This window comes from Galleria mellonella, unplaced genomic scaffold, assembly GCF_026898425.1.
Source record: "Galleria mellonella isolate WM207_F2 unplaced genomic scaffold, CSIRO_AGI_GalMel_v1 utg778, whole genome shotgun sequence".
Taxonomy (NCBI): domain Eukaryota; kingdom Metazoa; phylum Arthropoda; class Insecta; order Lepidoptera; family Pyralidae; genus Galleria; species Galleria mellonella.
Genome location: NW_026442150.1, coordinates 492,106 through 518,044, shown reverse-complemented (window position 1 = coordinate 518,044; position 25,939 = coordinate 492,106). Strand labels below are relative to the sequence as shown.

General features: G+C 36.9%; 3 protein-coding genes across 3 annotated transcripts in view; 1 reads left to right on the top strand and 2 right to left on the bottom strand.

Annotated features, from left to right (window-relative positions):
- The window catches only part of LOC113509564 (1-phosphatidylinositol 4,5-bisphosphate phosphodiesterase epsilon-1-like), a 195,406-nt gene that overhangs the window by 152,483 nt on the left and 16,984 nt on the right, over window positions 1-25,939 (top strand). Inside the window, exons 25-31 of the mRNA XM_052901273.1 lie at window positions 16,952-17,082; window positions 17,690-17,783; window positions 19,080-19,175; window positions 20,139-20,248; window positions 21,532-21,677; window positions 22,029-22,219; window positions 25,074-25,208. Coding sequence (XP_052757233.1) covers window positions 16,952-17,082; window positions 17,690-17,783; window positions 19,080-19,175; window positions 20,139-20,248; window positions 21,532-21,677; window positions 22,029-22,219; window positions 25,074-25,208 — 903 coding nt within the window. The remainder of the gene's footprint in view (window positions 1-16,951; window positions 17,083-17,689; window positions 17,784-19,079; window positions 19,176-20,138; window positions 20,249-21,531; window positions 21,678-22,028; window positions 22,220-25,073; window positions 25,209-25,939) is intronic.
- On the bottom strand, window positions 325-15,707 carry LOC113519586 (cleavage stimulation factor subunit 1). Its single transcript, XM_052901274.1, has 11 exons — window positions 15,396-15,707; window positions 10,585-10,671; window positions 9,950-10,053; window positions 8,444-8,598; window positions 7,056-7,147; window positions 6,025-6,163; window positions 4,562-4,722; window positions 4,170-4,320; window positions 3,278-3,371; window positions 2,583-2,733; window positions 325-2,005 (listed from the first exon to the last, which is right to left on the bottom strand). The coding sequence occupies exons 1-11, from the start codon at window positions 15,470-15,472 to the stop codon at window positions 1,915-1,917; spliced, it is 1,302 nt and encodes a 433-aa protein (XP_052757234.1). The 5' UTR covers window positions 15,473-15,707; the 3' UTR covers window positions 325-1,914.
- On the bottom strand, window positions 14,739-15,248 carry LOC128202122 (uncharacterized). Its single transcript, XM_052901275.1, has one exon. The coding sequence runs from the start codon at window positions 15,246-15,248 to the stop codon at window positions 14,739-14,741; it is 510 nt and encodes a 169-aa protein (XP_052757235.1).

Sequence of the window (25,939 nt, the reverse complement as noted above, 5' to 3'; positions counted from 1 at the left end):
CTACCGCGAAGCAGTTGTGTTTGCATGGCTGTGTTTCGGTTTGAAGGGTGGGATATGGCAGTGAATTTACAGGGTACAGAGAAATAACACCTGAGTCCTCAGGAATGGCAACGCATGGGGGGTATCATGTGCGAAACAGTATACTCGTGTTATGTCCATGGCACTGCTCATGTCTATAGGCGACGGCTACCACTTTCCATCAGGTGGACCGTCAGATTGTTTGCCATTCGTAAGTGTGCTAAAAACACTTGACTGTAGATTGCCAAAAATATAAAGAAAGGAAGACACTTTTATTTGGTGGTTGGGTAAAAACAAACACATATAGGCTGAAAGATATTTTATTTTTTTAATTATTAATAATTACATATACTTTTTTTTTTAACGTATCGTCATAGTGGTAGAATACTGACGGATGTATGTAACATTTGTCAGATCCGTCTGTATTCTACGACTATGACGATATAGTAAGTGATTTACTTTATTCGTAATACAGTACAGTCCGCTTCGACACAAATTGGTTAAAATCTAAGATTCATTCATCAGAGTGTACAGGTGTTGTTTAAAAAAAAAAACATACGAGTATTAGTCGGTTTTATTTCCGAAATAGAATTTTGAACAATTTCTTTTGTAAGTTAATAATTATATCGAATATATAAAATTCTCGTGTCACTGTCGTTTGTTACCAAACTCCTCCGAAACGGCTTTACCGATTTCTATGAAATTTTGTGTGCATATCGGGTAGGTCTGAGAATCGGCCAACATCTATTTTTCATACCCCTCAATGATAAGGGTGACCCACCCCAAAATATTTTTTTGTCAATTTTTTTAATTTTTATTTAATTAAAATTTAGCATTGAAAATTTTTTATATATATAATAAAGTCGTAACTGGTCGCTGTCTGTACATGGAAGATATATAAAGAAAAACCATTACAGGGAGGCTTGATGAACGCAATAGAACACAAAACAATGATTTTTAGAATTTGTGTCCGTTTGTCTGTAGGTTTGTGCACGCTATACTCAGAAACGACTTTATCGATATGAATGTAATTTTCACTGATTAACCGATTTAAATGTGATTTCCACTAATGTCGTTGCGGTTTTCTCCACTTAACATTTAGTGTTTGTTTTATTTCAATCGGTTCATAAATAAAAAAGTTATATCAATCTAAAGAGTCACATATGAAATGCTATAAAATAACCGATCAGTTGCAATTGGCTTAATTATATGTATTATTTTATTTTAAAATAAAAGTCTGTCTACTCGTGCGAAGCCGGGTCGGATCGCTAGTTTACTTAATATTTATCTACATATATATTAAAATCTTGTGTCACGGTGTGTGGTCGCACTCCTCCGAAACGGATCGACCGATTTTTATGATTTTATATATATATATATATATATATATATTTGATAGCTTTGAGAACAGATCATATATTTCATACCGCTAGACTATTAAGGTGTCCCTATCTACAAAAAACAAATATTTATATGACAGAACTATGTTTACCGGGTCAGATAGTCTATATATATATAAAAATGGATGATGACTGACTGACTCACTCACTCACTGACTGACTCACTCACTGACTGGTTCACTGACTGACTGACTCACTCACTCACTGACTGACTCACTCACTGACTGACTGACTCACTGACTGACTGACTGACTGACTGACTGTCTCACTGACTGAAACGGCTGGATCTAGAATATTGAAATTTTGCAGATAGGTTCTTTATATAGCGCAGGTGAACAATAAGAAAGGGATTTGAAAATTCAACCCCTAAGGCGATAAAACGGGGGTTGAAAGTTTGGGAAATTGTGTAAAATTTTATAGGAACAGAAATCGAAAATAAATACCACACACGAGCAAAACCGTAGGCAAACGCTTTATATATATATATATATATAATTTAGTGAGTATTCCGTCTGTACCAAAACCTGGCACGGTAGTCGTCACTGCAGGTCAAAAATGCGGGCGCCGTTCCAGAATGGACTATGTACCTAGAAAATATATTAAATTAATTAATAAACTATCCACTGCTGGACATAGGCCTCCCCCCCCCCATTATGGTGATTTGCCAGTAGTTGCCACGTTTAGCAGTCGAGTTGGCAACCGCAGTTAGGCTTTGTACAAAAGTCGATTGCTTGGGTACCTCTATCACATTCGTGTTTCTACCGTGAAGCAGTTGTGTTTGCATGGCTGTGTTTCGGTTTGAAGAGTGGGATATGGCAGTGAATTTACAGGGTACAGAGGAATAACACCTGAGTCCTCAGGAATGGCAACGCATGGGCGGTATCATGGGCGAAACAGTATACTCTGTTATGTCCATGGCACTGCTCATGTCTATAGGCGACGGTTACCACTTTCCATTAGGTGGACCGTCAGCTTGTTTGCCATTCTAAGTTATATAAAAAAAAATTTAAGAGAGACGCTGCTGTCCCTCCATGACAGTTAAACGATATAGTTATACTGATACCTCTACCCATCACACTAAGGTTTCAGCGTGAAGATAAGTTACTATCACCTCGGTATACCTCTACCCACTCCGCTAGGGTCTTGGGCGTGACGGTATCTCACCTGACGGCTCCATTATGACCCAGAGACATCAGCTGGCAGCGGCTGGCACTCCTCGAGTGCCAGGTACATAACGAGGTGGTGGCTTCGTCAGGGAACATCACATAGTCCTCCGTGTGGTTGAACACAGCTTGCGCGTGATGTTCTTGCTTGCCTGGTAGACAGAAATAGATTTTTTTTTATACAACTTAGAATGGCAAACAAGCTGACGGCCCACCCCATGAATGATGGAAAAAAAGACTTAAAAAACCATGGATGGACTGTATGAAAGACGATATGGCTAGAAAGGGAGTGAATGCGGAAATGAATGCGAACTTTTTTGTTTTGATGGGTGAAAATGGTATGGTAACCCCGCCTGCGCTAACGGGATACGCTGGCGGAGCACCAGTGAAGGGTGATAGATGAGAATGAAAACAGGCCAGTTAGCCCATCATGATGAATCCATCAGGAATTAACCATGATAGTTTCCAGGGGGAACCGCGTGCAGGTCGACCTGGTTGGGTATATTGCTAGCAATGGGATTCTCAGTCTCTATTACTAACAATCCCTTTCCCCCCTGGTTTTTTAAGTCTTCTCTATCCATCATAATAAGTCATGTCTATCCACATTTATTAATAAATAACAATAATATGTATTTATTTACGTCTGAAGAGACCTGAGAACTGAATTGTTTCGAATACACCCTGTATATGCCTCACCTGTAGTGCCAGCGCCTGTATACAGTATGAGACACCTGCTGCTTGCCAATTCCCATAGCTTTATAGACGAGTCCAAACCCGAAGTTAGAAGATACTGGAACAAATAATAATAAATTCAATCAAAAATAAAAAAAAAAATCATTTATTTAAACGTGAATTTACTGGGTACAGAAGAATAACACCTCATAAGAACCACCCCTAATACACACACCTAATAAGAAGAGTCCTCAGGGATGGCAACGCATGGGGGGTATCATGGGCGAAACAGTATACTCTGTTATGTTCATGGTACTGCTCACGTCTATAGGCGACGGTTACCACTTTCCATCAGGTGGGCCGTCAGCTTGTTTGCTATTCTAATTTGTATAAAAAAAAATACATCACTACATTGTCTATGGTTGGGTTAATGAACGGTCTGTTTAGTTTTCAACAGAATTCTATTAAATCGATTCAATCAAAATTAACAAAATTTTGTTAGAATTATCATAGAAACACTGTCTAAATCAAATTTGTAATAAATTGATACATTAATTAGTCGACTTTCGATTGACACCATCATTGGACATCACTAGATTGTCTATGGTCAGGCCAATAACCCGTCTGTTTACGTTTGAACTACAATTGAAATTAGTAATAAGTCGAAACAATTAATTAATTAGTCGACTTTCGATTGACACCATCATTGGACATCACTAGATTGTCTATGGTCAGGCCAATAACCCGTCTGTTTACGTTTCAACTACATCTTAAATGAGTAATAAGTCGAAACCTTAAATTGATTAGTCAACTTTCGATTGACACCATCATTGGACATCACTAGATTGTCTATGGTCGGGCCAATGACCCGTCTGTTTACATTTTAACTAAATTGTATTGGAACCAACTTTATTACCTTGCTATTTCTGGTGAACGCGACAGAGCACACTTCGGCCCCGTCGTGTGCATTTATGAACGTGTTGAAACATCTATTGGAGACAGTGTCCCACAGTTTGACCGATCCATCCGCGCTGCCACTCGCGAAGTACTTGCCATTAGGGGAGAATCTAGAACGGAGAAGTCCTTCTAGAATACAAACAACTAGTTTTTACCCGCAACTTCGTCTGCATAAAAGCGGGATATGTCGATTGATAATAAATTAATAATAAAATAAATTATTAAGTTTACTTGAATAAATAGTTCATTACTGCAGCGGCCAGCAACTGAGGCATTGATGGACGAACGTGCAAATGTGGGCCGAGGCGTAGCCGAGCCATATAAAAGTGAAACATTAATATGCCCACTCACTTGATGGAGTTGACCTGCTTCTTATGGTGGTGCGTGGGTATGGGGCACACGAAACACTGGCTGGTGGTGACGTCGTACAGCCGGATCACAGGGTGGGTGGTGGACGCGATGATGTGGTCGCCGAGCGGGTGGAACGCAACGCACAGCACTTGCTCCGCGTCCTGATAGAAACAAAAAAAAAAATTTACCCAAGTCTTGATTGCAAAAAAAAACTACCGCTCTGCGTTCTGGTTAAAAAAAATATTTTTTTTTTCTGCGGCCTAATAAAAAAAATCGTTACAAGAATTATTTTTCTGTGTTCTGTAAATTTTTTTTTATATACAACTTAGAATAGCAAATGAGCTGACGGCCCACCTGATGGAAAGTGGTAACCGTCGCCGATAGACATGCACAGTACTATGGACATAACAGAGTATACTGTTTCGCCCATGATACCCCCCATGCGTTGCCATTCCTGAGGACTCAGGTGTTATTCCTCTGTACCCAGTAAATTCACGCCATATCCCAACCTTCAAACCGAAACACAGCCATGCAAACACAAATGCTTCACGGTTGAAACACGAATGGGACAGAGGTACCCAAGCAATCGACTTTTGTACAAAGTCTCCCTCTGGTGAATAAATTATGTGAAAGGCGAGCCGGTATGTACAAAAAGCAGCCAGTTTTCTAGAATACTAATAACTAAATAAATTCACTTTATCCGAGCAGTAAGTGCTTTATATTATTCTCAATTTCGTGTATAATATAGTATATGTCATATATGTGTAAGTATATTTGTTATTCATATATATTTATTCGTTTATATATGTAATTTTAGCATGTATGTATATCAATAATTACTAGTACCGCATTTGAGTATTCTGACACTTGCCTATGGTTGACTGGGAGAGAATGCTTTTAGCATTAAGTACACCATGTACACATATTTGTACTAATGAATAAATAAATAAAGTTTTTTTCAAAGTCTGCGTTGTGAGAGGAAAAAATATTTTACATTTTTCTTGCTCTATGTCCTGATTACAGTATATTTATTTTATATAACACAAACGTCATCTACCGCATTTAATATTACACTTTTGTTACAATCTACAACTTAATGTAATGGTATATATATATATATATATATACACGTCTGTAACTATTTCCCCACAAACCTATTTACGTCCACGCACGTTTTGCGACTCGTATTCACGTATTTCACATTTAAACGAGGCATCTTCAGGCAAATTAACAAATCGCTGCTTGTTTAATATTAACCATTCCGCTAACCCAAACTTTCGCAGTTTCGCAAAACGTGCGTAGACGAAATGGCAGTCGGAGATTGATGACCAATATGGAGGGTTGTGGAACTCCTGGTAGTAACAGTGGCGGTCAGTCTTCGAGTGTTGGCAGTCGCACACATACTAACGGTGGCGGAATTAAACTAAATAAATCTAAACAAATAACAAGCGTTATAAACAAACCGTGATTGACTTGTAGGCCTTCTTAGCAGATGCCTTCGTTATGTCGAACAGCTTGATACAGCAGTCTCTGGACGCTGATACCAGGATCTGCTCTCGAGGGTGGAAGTCCAGAGCGGTGATCTCGTCTGTGTGATCGTATCTATGGAACAGAGAGAGTTAAAATTACTATCTGCATTCTCATAGATAGATAGATAGATAGATAGAGGAATAGATATTTACCAGAGGGAGACAGTACAAAAATCGTTTGCTTGGACACCTCTGTCCCATTCGTGTTTCTACCGTGAAGCAGTTGTGTTTGCATAGCTGTGTTTCGGTTTGAAGGATGGAATATGGCAATGAATTTACAGGGTACAGAGGAATAACACCTGAGTCCGGGGGGAAGGGGATTGTCAGTAATGAGGTCTAATAGCCCCGTTGCTAGCAATTGACCCTCTCAGGTCGACCTCCACGCGGTTCCCCCTGAAAACCATTATGGTTAATTCTTGTCGAGTTCGAATTCATCATGGTGGGCCAACTGACCTGCATTCATTCTCACCTATCATCTTCCACTGATGCCTCGTCGGTATATATCGATAGCGCGGGCGGGTTACCATTCCATTTTTATCTATTAAAAAAAAAACACCTGAGTCCTCAGGAATGGCAACGCATGGGGGGTATCATGAGCGAAATAGTATACTCTGTTATGTCCACGGTACAGCTCATGTCTATAGGCAACGGTTAGCACTTTCCATCAGGTGGGCCGTCAGCTTGTTTGCCATTCTAAGTTGCATAAAAAAAACTATTATTTCCTCTATAAGATATAACAATACATGTGTACATAAAGTAAAAATAAATAAATAAATAGTAGTGGAAAAAAGTAATAAAGTAAGTAAAATTATCTCAAATTAACCAGTCCCTAAAAACACCCGTTCACGAGTATGACGTCAAACGTAGTTGTGTTCAATCTATACCGATAGCGCGGGCGGGGTTACTATAAAAATGGCGCAATAATAATAAATTTAATATAATAATTAATAAATATAAAAACATACAGAGTTCTGATGACTGGATGCCCCTGCTGCTCCCGCCCAGGGTCCACCTCCTCGGGAGCCGACTTGGCCAACATACGTTCCACGTCCAAAATCTAAAATGCACATTTTTTTTTTTCTAAATGTATTTCTAAGAACAAAACTCTAGAATGGTTGGACCAATTCTGGACAAACTATATTATATATATATATATAAAAATTCAAACAATTGATGAAGTTTAAAAAAATTCTTAATAAAAAAAAACATGAAAAAAATTACTCTCTTTCGTAATTCTTCTGTCATCCAACCTCTCCAAATGGCCAAACAAACACAGCATTCCCTTTTCAATCTTTGTCACCACATCGTCTTTCAGTCCACACTTATCTCTAACCACTTTTCTTCCACGCACAACCACTCTTTGGAATCAACTTCCAGCAGCAGTATTTCCGAACCGATACGACAACGTAACCTTCAAGAAAAGAGCATATTCCTTTTTAAAAGGCAGCACACCTGCAATGCCGCTGGTGTTGTGGGTGATCATGGGCGGCGGTAGTCACTTACCATCAGGTGAGCCGCATGCTCGTTTGCCGTCGTGTTGTAAAAAAAATCCTCTCTCCAATTTCTAATCTTTAAATCTCTAAAATAACAAACAAATCCGACTTATAAATATATTCACTCATGCTTAACCCGTGGAGCGATTAGCTCTACGCTAGCTCGCTACACCCATTGCGTCACCGATTTTTGATTTACCAAATTTCGATTAGAGGTAATTTCCTTTATAGGTAATAAACCCATTTATCCATTTTTCCTATCTTCTTCGTTTCATTCAAGAGTTTCCTCTTGTCGGTGCAACTGATTCATGCATCTTCTTCCAGCCAGCTCTATCCCAGGCCATATCCTTGACCTCCCTATACGACATGACGCCTAGTGTTTCCTTTATCTGTCCCATGTAGTTATTCCTCGGTCTTCCTCTTCCTCTTTTGCCCTCTATTTTTCTTCTAATATGCTCTTTAAAAAATCGTCATGTCGTATAAGATGGCCCAGCATTCTGCTTCTTCTATTCTCTATTGTTTTAATTAATGTTCGTTTCTCAATCTTTTTCTATATAGAAAACTATATCTAGATTTCTAGATCTAGTGCATCTGCACGTGTGTAACGCCGCGGAGAGCAGCTAGTGAACGTTACCTTAAGGGGGGAAGGGATTAGTCCCCATTGCTGTAAATAAACCCTATCAAGAACGCGGTTCCACCTGGAAACCATCGTGACTAATTTATAGTTAAATTCGTAATAATGGGCTAACTGACTTGCCTTTTCATCCTCACCTATCATGCCTCACTGGTGCCCCGCCAGCGTATACCGATAGCGCAGGCGGGATTAACATTCCATTATCATCCCACAAAGAAAACGTTACCTTAATACTGGCGTCGACGCTGCCTGTGGCCACGAGCTGTCCGCAGGCACTAAAGGCGCCGGCGCGGCACGCCATCTTGTGTGACGTCACATACGCCGTCTCATACGTCGCCGGCTCCGGCGCCAGCGACGACGCGTCCATCTCGAACTCCAGATCTGTACAATCGCATATACGTACAGAAATACAAATGGAAACAAGAATAAACATATAAACAGAGACAGAAATAAAATAAGAAGTAGAAATAAATCAAGAAACGAAAATAGAAACATACCGAAGTAAAACAAAACAAGAAACAGAAACGAGCAGAAGTAGACACAAATGAAGGAATAGAAACAAATGGAAGAAGAAATAAAAACAAAAGGAGAAACAGAAATAGTAACAAAAGGAGAAACGAAAATAGAAACAAAAGGAGAAACAGAAATAGTAACAAAAGGAGAAACAGAAATAGTAACAAAAGGAGAAACAGAAATAGTAACAAAAGGAGAAACAGAAATAGTAACAAAAGGAGAAACAGAAATAGTAACAAAAGGAGAAACAGAAATAGTAACAAAAGGAGAAACAGAAATAGTAACAAAAGGAGAAACAGAAATAGTAACAAAAGGAGAAACAGAAATAGTAACAAAAGGAGAAACAGAAATAGTAACAAAAGGAGAAACAAAAATAGTAACAAAAGGAGAAACAGAAATAGTAACAAAAGGAGAAACAGAAATAGTAACAAAAGGAGAAACAGAAATAGTAACAAAAGGAGAAACAGAAATAGACACAAGCAATAGCAAAAACAAGAAAGTTTGTCTGTGTGACTCTTTTCTTATCCTCTCTATCAAGTAGTCGTTATTTTAAACTGTCTTTTACCCGCGTCTTCGTCGACGTGACCGTGATATGTTTAAAGAAAAAGCCTATATACTTCCCTATCCCATATAGTATGAATACCAACCATCAGAGTGATTCTTTAAGCTGTTAAGTCATTAAGAGGTAACAAATAAACTCACTATCACTTTTATACTATTTATTTATTTATTCATTAGTACAAATATATGTACATGGCGGACTTAATGCTAACAGCATTCTCTCCCAGTCGACCATAGGCAAGTGTCAGAATACTCGAATGCGGTACTAGTAATTATTGATATACATACATACTAAAATTACATATATAAACGAATAAATATATATATATATAAATAACAAATATACTTACACATATATGACATATACTATATTATACACGAAATTGAGAATAATATAATTCATTGGCATCAAATCGTATTAGCTACCTAGCTTTAACTGTCCACTGCTGAACATAAATCTTCCCCTTGGAGGGTTTTGCTAATAGTTGCCACGCTTGGCAGGCGGATTGGCAACGGCAATTAAGGTTTAGAGATGTTTTCTGCCCATCCGTCACTCTCGCTTAGCCGCCTCTTACGACACCCACGGGAAAGGAAGGGGTGGCCTATTCTATGCTAGGACCGACTTTAGGCTATTATATTAGTGACTATATATCCTCACCAAAACCAGTTGTTCCGAGCAGATGCTCAGCCCCGCTGGACGCAGCGAGACGATCCTTGCGATCTGGCTCGTGCTGCAGGCCCACCATCATCAGGTTCAATAGCCTGGTATCAATAAATAAAAATATATTAATTCATTCGAATAAATATATATTTCAACCAATATTTGATATAATGATTATATTTAAATATTGAATGTAATAGGAAAATAAATAAATAAAAATAGAAAAATAAAAATAGAAATATTTTAAAATTACAATTTTCGATTTTTCAGCTTTCGTGTTTCAACTGTGAAGCAGTTGTGTTTGCATGGCTGTATTTCGGTTTGAAGGGTTCCCACCCTTCAAATTAATTGAACGTGAGTTCACTGGGTACAGAGGAATAACACCTGAGTCCTCAGGAATGGCAACGCATGGGGGGTATCATGGGCGAAACAGTATACTCTGTTGTGTGCATGGCACTGCTCATGTGTATAGGCGACGGTTACCACTTTCCATCAGGAGGGCTGTCAGTTTGTTTGCCATTCTAAGTTGTATAAAAAAAATCATAATTTAAACTTTAATGATAACCTTTGGGAGAAGAAAAAAATCATTTTATTATTAAAAAAAAAAGAAAATTTGAATCAATATTTTGTACCTATCACTAGGCGGACAAGGTGGATCTGCGTGAACGGCGGCCGCCAACGTGGCCGCTATGGGTTGGAATCCATCATAATACAGCTGGCTGTGATCAAAAACAAACATAGATTAAAAAACGTGACGTTTTCTAATACCTAATTTATTAAAACAATACCATTATTTTCAAGCAAAAACAACGACAATAATATAAACTAACTAGCTGACTCGATAAACGTTGTTTTACCATATACATTATTTCTAGAACTATACATGAAAATATATCGTACTACAATCATTATATTCGATTGTCATCTTGCAACCATATTGCGGAATATAAAAATTGCGCTTAAAAAACAGGGGTTGATCGTAAAAAGGTGAAAATTTGAAGTTGTATGTATTTTTCAATGCTAAATCATATTTAAATAAAAATAAAAAAAAATTGTCAAAAAAATAAAAAATAAATTATTTAGGGGTGGGTCTCTGACCCTTATCATTAAGGGGTATAAAAAATAGATGATGGCCGATTCTCAGACCTACCGAATATGCACACAAAATTTCATGAAAATCAGTAAAGCCGTTTTGGAGGAGTTTGGTAAGGAACACTGTGACATGAGAATTTTATATATTAGATATAAATCTACACTAATATTATAAAGAGGAAAGATTTGTATTTTTGTGTGTATATGTATGTTTGTAATGAATAAACTTTAAAATTACTCCGATTTCAAAAATTCTTCCACCATTAGAAACCTACATTCACCCCGAGTAAAATAGGCTATATTTATTGCTAGAAAAGATAAGGGATCCTTACTAAAACTTTAGTAACGTAACTCAAAGTGTAAAAAATTGATATAAAATATCTTTGGTCGCGTGCGCTGCGGAAACTATCGGTGATAGAACAAAAGTATGTTCTACAATATTGAAGGAAATATCGATAACTACAAAAAACTTAGCGACACTATATGTCCAACTATTATCGTTGTGTCACAATAACCACTGTTTAAAATGTAAAAATATCCACCCGTGCGAAGCCGGGATGCTAGTAATAATATAAAATAGTATATTCATGTAATATTTATTTAATCATATGTGTAGTGTATATGTGTAGTGTGTGTTTCAATAGTGGACAGTTAAATGTAATTTAAATAGGACTCTATTTTCTACGCTTAGTAAAAGCTGACACTATAATGAAGAGGGAGACTTTGTACAAAAGTCGATTGCTTGGATACCTCTGTCACATTCGTGTTTCTACCGTGAAGCAGTTGTGTTTGCATAGCTGTGTTTCGGTTTGAAGGTGAAGATATGGTGTGAATTTACTGGGTACACAGGAATAACATCTGAGTCCTTAGGAATGGCAATGCATGGGGGGTATTATGGACGAAACAGTATGCTTTGTTATGTCCACAGTACTGCTCATGTCTATAGGCGACGGTTGCCACTATCCATCAGGTGGGCCGTCAACTTGTTTGCCGTTCTAAGTTGTATAAAAAAAATGTAGAAATGTTTGGTACTTATTCACAGTTTAATGACTAAACAGATGTATATGAAATACGAGTATAACAGATAGGTCATGTCTTGCATTAACACACACTTTTTACTCTAGTTCAAGCTGCGGAATAGGGTTAACTTATATGTAAATAAACACGATTTTCTTTCAAACCCAACTAAATTGTTCATTAGTCCGATACACATAGATAGATAGATACTCTTTATTGTTTCCTCCAAAAGATTACAATAGTAAACTTATTATAAATATAAATAATTACAAGAAATAATCACAATGAGAGAACAATGGGCGACCTTATCGCTATGAGCGATCTCTTGCAGCCAACCTTTGGATGGAGAGGAGTAATTATAAACAGTTTGGTGGGAGGCACGATGAAAAATTTTGTTAGTTCTAAATATGGGAGATGTGATACATATAATAATATAAATATTATCCCTACTCATTATTATATTTATATACATACACCTACACACACATATACATATATATATATACATATTATACATATACAAATACATACATATACACATATACATACATGGACATAAACGCCTACACAAATACATAAAAATATATAAATACTGTTCACGTAAAGTATGCACGTAATAAGTATGCTAACCAGACATATAAACATATTAAGAAGATGACAACTTGCTCAAATAATAGTTCTTCAGTTTTGTTTTAAAACCAGCCGTACATTTTATATTTCGTAATTATTTTCAACACTGGGACGATACTTGTAACGAGCTATTGCGGCATCCCTTCCATGCATCAATGTCCTAATTTTATCATTAATCCATGGGGCAGGTGCGTGCTTAATTTTGATATCTTTGACGGGTGCATGCACATCGTACAATTGAGTTATCAATTTGTTAAATTGTACAACCTGTTCATCCACGGACATTGCCTCTCTAACAGGTGTCCAATCTATTGCTTTCGCATCATTGCGCAGTCCCTCCACGTTCATACTGCCAAAACTACGCTGGAAAAGAGTTTTGCGTTTTGCTTTTGGGGGACGAATTTTGTAAGATAGATAAATCAAATCATGATAAGAAAAGGAGTCCGCCGCACACTGACCATGCTTCACAACATTTTGTGGGGATGAGATTATAATTAAATCGAGAATTGAAGGTGTAGCATTGGGAAAATGGTGTGTCGCAGATAACGGGAGTATATTTAAATTGCAAGCTTTTACAGTTGAAATAAGAGTGGAAGCACGTGAATCATTCCTTAGGAGACAAGTATTAAAATCGCCCATTATGATTGTGTGATTATAGGAAGGAGTAAGATTTTCAAGAATTTTTTCAAAGGACGAGAAATAATCAATGCGCATGGAAGGACTATAGTAGACTCCGAGTAGTAATTTTGTATGGGAGAGGGAGATTTCAATAAAAAGATGTTCACCAGCATTGTATGGAGGTGGCTGTGCAGATATATTAACCACAGAGTAAGTAAATTGAGTACGAAGGTAAATAGCTACACCACCACCACCATTGCTAGTTCGATCATTTCGAATAAGTTGGAACCCCGGGAGGGAATAAGAAGTAGAAGAGGGGCATGGTTTTAACCAAGATTCGGAGACTAATATAGCGTGGATGTTGTGTTGATCAAGAGAAGTAATCATATCAGAGTAATCTGCCGGAATACTTTGGGCGTTAATGTGGATAATGTTGAAATTGTTAGCTACATCTGTGAACAGCCCAGCCAAAGAATCCGATAGACATGGCAAACTGGAGAAACTGTTGTTGGTGTTACAGGATGAATCAATTGTAGAAACAGAGAAGTAGTCATCATTATCCGAGTCCGCGTCACTACTGCAAAACAGATTGAGCATACTTTAAAAAAAAATCCTAAAAATTCTATACAATACAATAAATATAAATACAATAAATATAATAAAATATATATATATGTATATATATATATATATACAAAATTTAAAATATTGTGAATATTATGAGTACGTCAAGTACATTAGTACTCCACCTGCCGGTTGTTAGGAAAGAAAACTAACAATTACAATTTCACTTAATGACCTGTACCTAGATTCGGTGAGTGAGTCCCTCAATACTTAGGGGTATCTATCCGTTTAAAAATTAAGAAAAAAATAAATAAAATAAAAGAAGTAAAGTTATATATCTAAGATAATAAGATATTATCTGATAGCTGACAATTGACATTTATAGATTCAGAATATGTAAGGTAGAATAAGATAATCAACTTACCTTGTTTAAAAATTTAAATCACGGGGTACCCGCTTTTTTTTTATAAGTCTGTGCCATCACTGCTTAATTATTAATAGTAAATAGTGGGTAAAAGTATATGATTACTGATTATTATATGATTACTGATTATTTGATTGAAATAAATAAAAAAAAAATAATGGATAATGCTATTAATGTAAGGACTACAAACTCACTCACCGACCCGCAAAAATGAAATATCTATTATTAACACTTATTTCCTGGTTGCTTGAACTCGTTTCGTTCTGCTGACGCCGATATCTGTTTTTGCCGCAACTGGAACTGGTTTTTGGGGTTCTGGTACCACAATCCTACCCAGTTCAGCCATGTTACTGATACGGTGCCGTACTCCGTCGGATCCGAGGACGTGAATGAACCCATCACGCGTCCAACACTTTCTGACACCAAAGCGTTGTCTGGCCGCTATAATGTATCATGCCTAGTTTTTGTCAAAAACTCAGATAAGGAAATATTGGTGCCTTTCAATTTTGTTTTATTGGACCAGATCCTATCGCGAATATTGATATCACGAAATTTCACCAAAAGTGGACGTGCTTTCTTACTAGTTGTTATACGTCCCATCCTGTGACACCGGCTAATATGTTCCGTTGAAAACTCCAATTTCATTTGATCACCAACAACACCACATACCACCGAGACGACGTCCTCTTGATCACTTTCTGAGACGCCATGAAGCAACAAAATTTTCCGTCGGCTACGCATTTCCTGCAAATCAACTTCCTTTGCCAGCAAGTCAACTTGGTGTTGCAAAGATTGCAGACTCTCCAGTGTCATCTGTTTAAAGACAGCGAAGTCAGAAGCGATGTTCGCTGCCCCGGGGCTCGAAAGGGTTGCCTTCTGTAGTCGTCCCTCGAACTCCTGCATCCTTTTGGTGAATTCCTCTCTGGTTTCTTGTAAGCTCAGGTTTTCCATCGTTTTTCCACATAATTACATTATAAGAGCAGAATATACATAAATTAATAATTTTGTATAATTTAAAACATTTAAACGTTAATATTATGAGTTTAATCAAATCAAAGATTTGCCAATGCTAAATCTAAAAACTACCATAATTTTTACCTTATAATCATTCGATATAACAACTCTCTGTTCTTCACAACATTTCTGTTATCCACTTCTGTAGGTGTGTCCTTCATTTTTGTGAAATATCTAAGAAAATAACAAGAAAATCGTATTTAAAACCCGGCAAAACACAAAGACGCTTCGAAAATAGGTTATGTTGTTTTGACTTTAACAAATTGACAACAATTTGACGTTTCCGTGTAATTTAGTCTATGGTTTTTTTTGTCGCCAGTAACATCAGTGTAATATCGATTAAAAATTAAATATGTGGACGATTATAATGAATATTTAATTAAATTTAACTTGTCCGTTCTGAGACTAAGTCTAAAAATATAACAATGCCTAAACGTTTTAACGCCTATAAAAATCAATATTAACGGACATGCGCAGTTACACAACGTATTACTTAAATACCTACTAGGGTAATATTATATTTAAGTAAAGTACTTTATTTAATTATATCAAGAATAAGTACTTAAAAGAAATTTATATAATCTACATTGAATTTGTATGAATAATTTAAACTTATCTGTATGTAATAAAAAAAATTGGCCAAAGAGAAAAATTCGAGGGAGTAATTACAAAAGCGCGGCAATTTTTGAATTTTAATTTGTATTTAAACATTTTTTAAAACTATTAAAAAAAAATAATTGGCTTGACTGAAACAAATTAACATTGACTTTAAAATTTTATCAAATAAGACAATTTCATGCAATATAAAATAGCAAACAAGCTGTTAGCTCACTTAATGATAAAGGAAAACCAATGAGGTCTAAAAATATTATTGCTGTCCTGTTGCTAGTAAAATACCCTATCAGGTTAATGTCCCCCTGGAAACCGTTGTGGTTAATTTTTGTGGAAATCTTCACAATGACTTAACTAATCTGCTTTCATCTTCACCTATTGTTGCGGCCTCTTTGACTAGTTCTATCGCTGGCCGCAAAAACGTTCTACAGACAAAACAGACGGCTTTTTTTTTTTTTTTTTTTTTTTTTACAACACAGGGGGCAAACGAGCATGCGGCTCACCTGATGGTAAGTGACTACCGCCGCCCATGGTCACCCACAACACCTACGGCATTGCAGGTGTGCTGCCGGCCTTTTAAAAAGGAATATGCTCTTTTCTTTTGAATATGCTTGAAACAAAACAAACAGCTAGGACAAAAGAACGAAAAAAGACTGGCATTTTTTTAATACATAAATTTGCCTTTTATTTATTCGTTTTGACGACAAATTCTGACTCTCTATATCCGATATTCGACCTTTCAAGAGGTCTTTCGAACTTTATACCTTTCCCAATAATTATTTGGGATCGGAGTAATTTTTTTTTTTTATACATATTACAAAAAGATTTTGCTTATAGTTTTACGACCGGCCGCCTGCCTGACATCAACTCTTGTTAGGGGACTTACTCTTCAGCCTTTTGTGAAGACTATGCTGTTATGCCTCCATATCCTATAATTTCACTGCCATTCCCTTCAAACCTTGAAGCTTCTGCTGTTGGAACTGAACTGGCTGGAACATGTACCTTAAAATTATCAATGTATTTCCCAGGTGCTTCTAACGGGATGTCGGTGCGTGGAACTGGATTGTTGGGACGGAGACGACGGCAGCCCGGTCATCTACCATGGACACACGTTCACAACCAAAATCCCGTTTCGGAGAGTCGTGGAAACGATAGCACGGTAGGGATTCATAGTGGATTTCTTTTATAATACATTAATTATTGTCAAATTCATCGCGATGTGCCAACTGTGCAAGTGATTGAGAGAAGATAAGTGCAAGCGGGGTTATAATTTCATAATCATTCATTAAAAAAATATATACAATGGCGTGACAAACAATAGTAGTGGATGAGTTCATCCATCGTAGTGAATTCGCTGGAAGACAATCACAGGGCAATATTGACAATGGGAACACTAGTTTCCATAACTAACAATTTTCATCTCCCTCCCCCCCCCCATGTGTTCTGTGTTACCTAATAACTATAGCAAGTAAACATTTATACCGCCTCTACAGAGCAATTTTCGAACTAAAATTACTATAATAAATTAGTTGCATTGTGTTTTGCCACTTGATCACAAAAGAAGCTTTTTGTCAAAGAAACATGTTTAACCCATTCAAAAATTAGAAAGCAATCTGAAATTTAAAATTTAAAAGTTAGATATAAAATGCTTCAATCCATTAGTTTTTGATAATTAGCAATTGTTCGCATAGTAATTGCTAATAGAGAATCATTCCCTTGTACTAAAAAAATAACATGAAATATGTTTCTTTTTATTATCTGTATAGGAGTGCGTTCGTGGCGTCTCCATACCCCCTGATCCTGAGCATCGAGAACCACTGCAGCCTGCCGCAGCAGCAGGTCATGGCCAGCACGTTTGAGGTCAGTTGTTATCGCTACAATGTATTTTCACAACAAACGAATACAGAGTAGACAGAGAGTTGAAATCTATCGTAGCGTACTCTCTCACTTTGTACTATCACTCAACAGTGTTGCTATATTCGGTGTGTGTTCTGCAATTTTGGGTAAAAAATTTTTGGGAAGTTGGAGAAATTTTTAGAAAAAAAATATCGGTTTAGAAAATTTTATGTAATTTATTTAGGATGACCTTTTTACCTGCTACTTTGTACTCATGTTTTTAGTAAAAAAAAAGCACAATGAAATAAATTACTTCGAGATGGGTGGTATATTGCTAGCAATGGAATTCTCAGTCTCCATTACTAACAATCCCTTTCTCCCCAATCCCTGTATAGTTAGGGCATAGATTGGGCTATCCCTTCCTATCCCGTGGGTGTTGTAAGAAGCAACTAAGGGAACTTAAAGTTACAAAGATACGCAGAAGTGTCTCTTTCAGACATCACCAAAATCTGCGGTTGCCAACCCGCCTGCCAAGCGTGGCAACTTTTAAAAAAACTGTCGCACACGTGGTCCCAGCATAGAATGGATCATCCCTTTCTTTCCCGTGGATATCGTAAGAAGTGATTAAGAGAATTTAGTGATCGAGGAATGTGTAACAGCGTCCCTTTCAGTCATCACCAAAGCTTAACTGCGGTTGCCAATCAGCCTGCCAAACGTGGCAACTGTTGAAAAACTGCCATTAAGAGAGAGAGAGGTATGTATGCTGTTTGCTTGTTTGCCACCTTTGTGGTATAAAAAAGGCCCGTTTTTGGCAGTAGATGGTAGGCGGCTGAAATGGTACTGATGATTAAGATCGCTTGAGCTAGCAGGCAGCTATTGCAGCATGATATATACCAGAGGGAGACTTTGTACAAGTCGATTGCTTGGGTACCTCTGTCCTATTCGTGTTTCTACCGTACAGCAGTTGTGTTTGCATGGCTGTGTTTCAGTTTGAAGGGTGGGATATGGCGTGAATTTACAGGGTACAGAGGAATAACACCTGAGTCCTCAGGAATGGCAACGCATGGGGGGGTATAATGGACGAAACAGTATACTCTGTTATATTCATGGTACTGCTCAAGTATATAGACGACGGTTACCACTTTCCATCAGGTGGGCCGTCAGCTGGTTTGCCATTCTAAGTTGTATAAAAAAACCTCAAAAATATGGCTGAAGACTGTCTCTTATGGCAATCTATGGGGAAGCCTATGTTCACCAGTGAACGGCTGACAAGGTGATGTTGATGATTGCGGGTACTGTACTGGTTGCGTCTTCATCCAGGCAGTGTTCGGAGACAAGCTGGTGACGTCATTTCTATTCGAAATTGACTACACCGATGACCCTCGGCTGCCGAGTCCCGAACAGCTCAAATATAAGGTAAGCTTTTATTTAACTTGCAATATTATTTAGTATTTAACGGAATTTAGCGGAAACCACCAACAAATTCATTCCCAAAGAGGGTTGACGTCAGGCAGGTGGCCGGTCGTAAAACTAAAAACCAAATCTTTTTGTAATATGGTTAAAATCATATTACGCCGACCCCAAAATGATTGGGATAAGGGTAGGAAGATGATTTAGTATTTAATTTACAAGCTTAATGTTGTCATATAATAATATATTATATATTTAAAGTCTAGTTCCATCTTTAAAAAATAAAAAAAAAATTTCAATCAAATTTTGCAAGCAAAATTAATACCCAATGACCCGAGAGCTGGTAGCTACTTTGCCCAAAAGATAAGTTTGGCGATCCAAAGAGGTAATGCCGCCAGTACCTTGGGTACGCTGCCTCGGTGTGGTACGTTGGGGGATTACTTATAATTAGTATTAGTATTTAAGGAATTATATATTAACTTTAATTTATCGATGTACTAGACAGACATTAACTGTATTTACATTGGTAGTTTATTTTTTTTTTATTTATTTATTTAATTTTAGATAACTTGGATCCATTTTTGTTAGTAAGTGTACTTAAAAACTATGTTAATACTTTATTACTAATAATGATCTAGTCCTCTCGGAGAGCATTTTCACGAGAGGACTATCCAATTTATTAACAAACATGTTCAGGATACTGTTGCTACTCCCGCGTATTCGACGTAAAATCGAAGCTGTCTTTTTACGCCAGACTGCGTCAAAACTATCTGTGCGAGCGTCGGTGGTAAACACAAGTTTTTAACACTTCACGTAATATTTCTAAAGTAGATCTCGTAAAAGGGCCAATATTAATTTTATATAGTTCTAATTCCCAATTTTTTACTGGCCACATTACAATTTTTTTAATAAATAAATAAATAAAAAAATAAAATAAACAGTTTTATTATATGGACAGATTGTTTTCAGGTGCTTATAAAAAACAAGAAACTCCCACCAATAGAGTCTAGCCCGACCGTCGGACTTACTGGCGCGAGTTCAGCTCAAGGCTACAGCGGAGTCCTCGCTACTGCCTTCAGGTGATTATTCTTTTGACAGCTGTGACAAGAGCGGGGTGGGGGAGTCCAAAAGTCATGAAATTCCTGTGGCCTAATTTATGAATGACCCCATATATTGTATACTTTGCATCTACACTCTTTTGTAAGACAATCGTTTTTTTACCACGAAAGTGGTAAACGAGTATACAGCCCGTCTGTTGGTAAATGGTCATTGTAGCCTATGAACGCCTGCAACACTAGGGGTGTCACGTGCGCGTTGCCGACTCTGAAGAAACCTTAATGTACCCTTTTTGATAAACCCCATACTGTAGTCTCTAGAGAAAACTTCGGCAGAGAGCTCATTTCACAGCCTGAACGTTCGCGGGAGAACATTCCTTTAAAACCGCACTGTACGTGACCATTTAGATTCAAGCGTGTGAGGATAAATTCCCTGTCGATAACGAGCGGTGTGATGATAAATGTGGCTCTGGGCTTCATTTCAAACAATTCTTCAGAACACAATTTGTTATACAAGCGGTAGAACATACAATGAGAGGCAAATATGTGTTTGCTGAATCAATTATATTATTATTATACATGCATTTATCACGCCTGTCTCCCATTAGGGTAGGCAGAAACAATGGAACGCCAAATGCTTCGATTCAAACAGGCCTTTTTTACTTTCTCCACGTTCATGAATCTCTTCACACACGCTCGCTGGTTATGGGTACTCTTAATTTGGCTTCATCTATCTACTCGGATATATCTGTCCCAGTCGTGTTTTTATGTCCAAGTAGCTGTGCTTAACTGTTTGGGTTTGAAGGGATCTGATAGTGAAATTATCGGGTACACAGACCTAACACCTTAATCCGGGGAAAAGGGATTGTTAGTAATGGAGACTGAGAATCCTGTTGCTAGCAATATACCCAACCAGGTCGATCTCCTCGCGGTTCTCCCTGGAAACTATCATGGTTAATTCCTGATGAATTCATCATGATGGTCTAACTGGCCTGTTTTCATTCTCATCTATCACCCTTCACTGGTGCTCCGCCAGCGTATCCCGTTAGCGCAGGCGGGGTTACCATACCATTTTCACCCATCAAAAAAAAAACACCTTAATCCTCAGAAATTGCAACGCACGAAGGTTGCAATATCAGTTACAGACCATTCTGTGACATCCACGTTCCTGTTCCATCCTACCACTTTCCATAAGGTTGACCATCAGCTTGATTGCCATTCTAAGTGCCATAAAAAACCTTCTATCTCTCCTATTACATACGTTTTAAAATCTTTATACCTGTGCTGAGATACCTTGATATCTTTAGGTCAAACGGCATCCGACACACCAGCACCTCACTCCAGGAGCAAAGCAACAGGACCAGTTCGATCATGTCCAACCAGTCGGCGGGCAGCTCGCTCACCGAGTACTTCTCCGACGAGGACTATGATGAAGACGACGAGGAACTTGATGGTGAGTCTTGAAAATTATCAGTACTGTAGATAAAGTTGGTGTAGCTGATGGTCCACAGATCCCGTGGGCTTTGAGCTTCAAGGGAATATTGGTAAAATGGTAGAAACAGTGACAAAGTTGAATACCGCATTACGGGGACCCCAAATTTCAAAGAGAACCATTAGTGCTTTCGACAACAGTGACATTTCAAGATCCCAAATTGAAAACATGAAGTTAATCCGATTAATTTCAGAAATTAATTATTCATTTTGTTTGTATGTACATATTGTTATATCGAGTTGAGAGATACCCATACGAGTATTACCTATTTCTAATTTTTAATACTACTAAAGAATTCATACACTATTTCAGAGAAGGAACTGCACAAAATCCTCAAATCCATGGAGGACAAGTGCGGTCGGACGTCCCTCTCGCTCTATCAGAGCTTCAGAAGGAGTGAGGGGGACGGAGAGACAACAACTGGAAGCGTCAAACACACAACTACGAGGAAACGAAGCAATCAAATCGCCAAAGAGCTGAGCGATATGGTCACATATGTTCAGGTAACTGCAACATTACTGTGTATGTATGTGTATGTATATGCATAGATGTAGGTATATATTTATGTATATGTATATGTGTATTTGTACGATAAAATATAATGTAATTAATTTAATTTTGGCTGTTTAAAAATTGTACACCGCTGTATCCGCTGACATTGATGCTCCTTTCCACTTTGGGTGTTGCTGGAAAAGAACTCTATCATAGTTAAGCTCGCCTTTGTACATTTGTTTACCTCTGTCATATTTTTATAACCAATGTGTACAATAAAGTATTAAAATAAATAAATAAGTAAATTACTTTTGAAGCATTTTATACTCGACTCCCAAAGACTTTCAATATTAAGGAATCTCGGGTATGAATATTTTGGATTGTATTTCCAAATATTCGTTACCTAATTTATTAACACAGAATTAAATCCTTAAGGACCAGAGAATTAGTCTCATTTGCTCTGTAAATATATGTATTTTATATAAAAAAAAAAGGATTTCTATATTTATTTGCAAATTATGAATATGTATATAATAAACTGCCAAGCGTCTAATCAATTAAAATAGTTATTAAACATATTTGTAACAATTTTGAATTTCCCATAATATCGTGACATATTCAGTCAAATTGTTGAAATTTATAATCTTTATTTATTTATTTATTTTAATACTTTATTGTACACATTAGTTATAAAAATATGACAGAGGTAAACAAATGTACAAAGGCGAGCTTAACTATGATAGAGTTCTCTTCCAGCAACACCCAAAGTGGAAAGGAGCATCAATGTCAGCGGATACAGCGGTGTACAATTTTTAAACAAAATTAAATTAATTACATTATATTTTAACGTACAAATACACATATACATAAATATATATACCTACATCTATTCATATACACACACACACACATATATATATATATATATATATATATATATATATATATATATATATATATATATATATATATATATATATATATATATATACCTACATATATAAATAAATAAATATATGTTCACAGAGATAGAAGATGTTCTTTAAGCCTACTCTTAGAAATATTTTATTGTAAATCTTTTATTGTTTTTTGACCCTCGTTTTTTTTAAACCGACCTAAAAAAAAAGGAGATTTGTAATTCGGTAGTAATTTCTTGTATTTGTTACTTCATAAGTCGGTCACTTTAAAATCGATTTTAAAATTTCTTTTTTATCTGAAATGGTATACAAAAATAGATTTAGTTGTTTAGTTTTTAAATAAAAATAACCAAGCATTACCAGTGTTTATACAATTGAAGTAGGTTTTTTTATGAAATGCAATCTTATTTAAAATATTACCAGCTTCAATAGTAGAATACTCCATTTTAATTCTTTAGAATTCAAATTATTCAAATTTGAATCGCCTTTATTCAAATAGACTTATTTACAAGCACTTTTAAATCGACATTTCTTTTAAATCTACTGCAGGCTTCGGAAAGTTGTCATCTGTTGAGAAGAGCCCGCGAGAGACTCAACAGTTACTCTTTCAAATCTCTGTTAACATTATGTGTATTTATTTAAATGTACTATGTCTAAAATTACATGGTAGTTAAAAGCACGTGCATGATCGACTAACACCATGCACGTTCAGTGTGTAATAGGCAGTAATATCCAAATAACAGTTTCCATATAACCCTGAAAAAGAATCCGACCAGTATATGTGATATCAAAATGGGTAATAACCTATATATATATATATATATATATATCGATGCGGTACCGATATTACTCATATCTACTAAGTCCTGTTATGAATAAATGAATAAGTATACTTTATTTGCATTATACAATATAAGGAATAAGCAAGACAATTAATAAATGTAACGATACAGTTGTATGAGTACAGTGAGGCGGTCTTATTGCTGAGGGCAATCTTTTCAAGACAACCTTAGGGTAACGGACTAATTGTTGTACAAGTAGATATTTATTTATTTATTTATTCATTAGTACATATATGTGTACATGGCGGTCTTAATGCTAAAAGCATTCTCTCCCAGTCGACCATAGGGAAGTGTCGGAATACTCAAAGTATTGTACTCGTATAGTTAAGAAAAAAAAACATTAGGGAAAATAAAAAAATAAATCATTTTCAAGTAACACGTATCGCACAATCTTAATGAATATCATGAAAAAAAAAAAGTTTTTCCAAACAATTTTCGATCTTAATTTTTCATCCATTTTCATTAAAAGTCTGATAGCTCAGCCAGAAATGGTCTCATCGAGGCCAAAAAGAAATGAAATTAATGCTAAATGGACAACCTATCTAATCTATAAGGTGGTTAATTAGATTTTTTTTTCAAGTCCGTACACCAAATTATAGATCGAAATATTTTCGAATTGCAAGATTCTAAAATTACAAATATCAAGCTTCAAATTTCTGTTTTTTTATTTACTCCAATACGACCACTTTTGTCAAAGATACGGCCATTTGAAAAATGGCCAAAAATTTTACTTTTTTTTTTTATACAACTTAGAATGGCAAACAAGCTGACGGCCCACCTGATGGAAAGTGGTAACCGTCGCCTATAGACATGAGCAGTACCATGGACATAACAGAGTACGAGTATACTCTTTCGCCCATGATACCACCCATGTGTTGCCATTCCTGAGGACTCAGGTGTTATTCCTCTGTACCCTGTAAATTCACGCCGTATCCCACCGTTCAAACCGAAACACAGCCATGCAAACACAACTGTTTCACGGTTGAAACACGAATGGGACAGAGGTACCCAAGCAAGCGACTTTTGTACAAAGCCTCCCTCTGGTGATTATTTTTTAACCTGTATGTTTTTTCACTAATGCATAATAATATAATGTACAATTGCAGGCAATAAAATTTCGTGGCCTCAGCCCCTTATCGCCGAAGAGTTCCATCAAACAGCCGAGCAGTTCAAGCGCCGCTAAAGACAGCGCTCCCTGCAGCAGCTTCGAGTCTTCAGAGAGCAGCGACAGTACCGGGACGGTAAATAACCATATGTATTTTTTTTTTTTTTTTTTTATACAACTTAGAATGGCAAACAAGCTGACGGCCCACCTGATGGAAAGTGGTAACCGTCGCCTATAGACATGAGCAGTACCGTGGACATAACAGAGTATACTGTTTCGCCTTTGATACCCCCCCATGCGTTGCCATTCCTGAGGACTCAGGTGTTATTCCTCTGTACCCAGTAGTATACAAAAAATACGTGAAGACTTCAAATGCATTGCAAGGACTCAGTGGATGCAGGTGGCTAGGGGCAAGTCTATGTGAAAAGCCTATGTTCAGCAGCAGATAACGGCTGATATAGCAATGATATGCCGTGTGGTCCCAGCATAGAATAGGCCATCCCTTACTGTCCAGTGTTGTAAGAGGCGACTAAGGAAAAGCGAGGGATGGGCAGCAGCGTCCCTCCTAAAACATCTCCAAAGGCCTAACTGCGGTTGCTAACTCGCCTGCCCAGCGTGACAACTACTGTTAAAACTCGCCTTATGGGAAAGGCTTATGTTCGGCAGTGGACAGTTAACGGCTGAAATGATGATGATGATGATGATAGTAATGATGATGACTGAAACTAGCTTTTTGTAAGCTATTGCGTTGATTTCAAAAGATCTCTTCTAGATATCCTATCGAGTTTGAAACATACACCAGATTTTAGGACTAGACCAAACTATTAGTGTTTTTTACATATTTTTTACGGTATCACACATATCCAT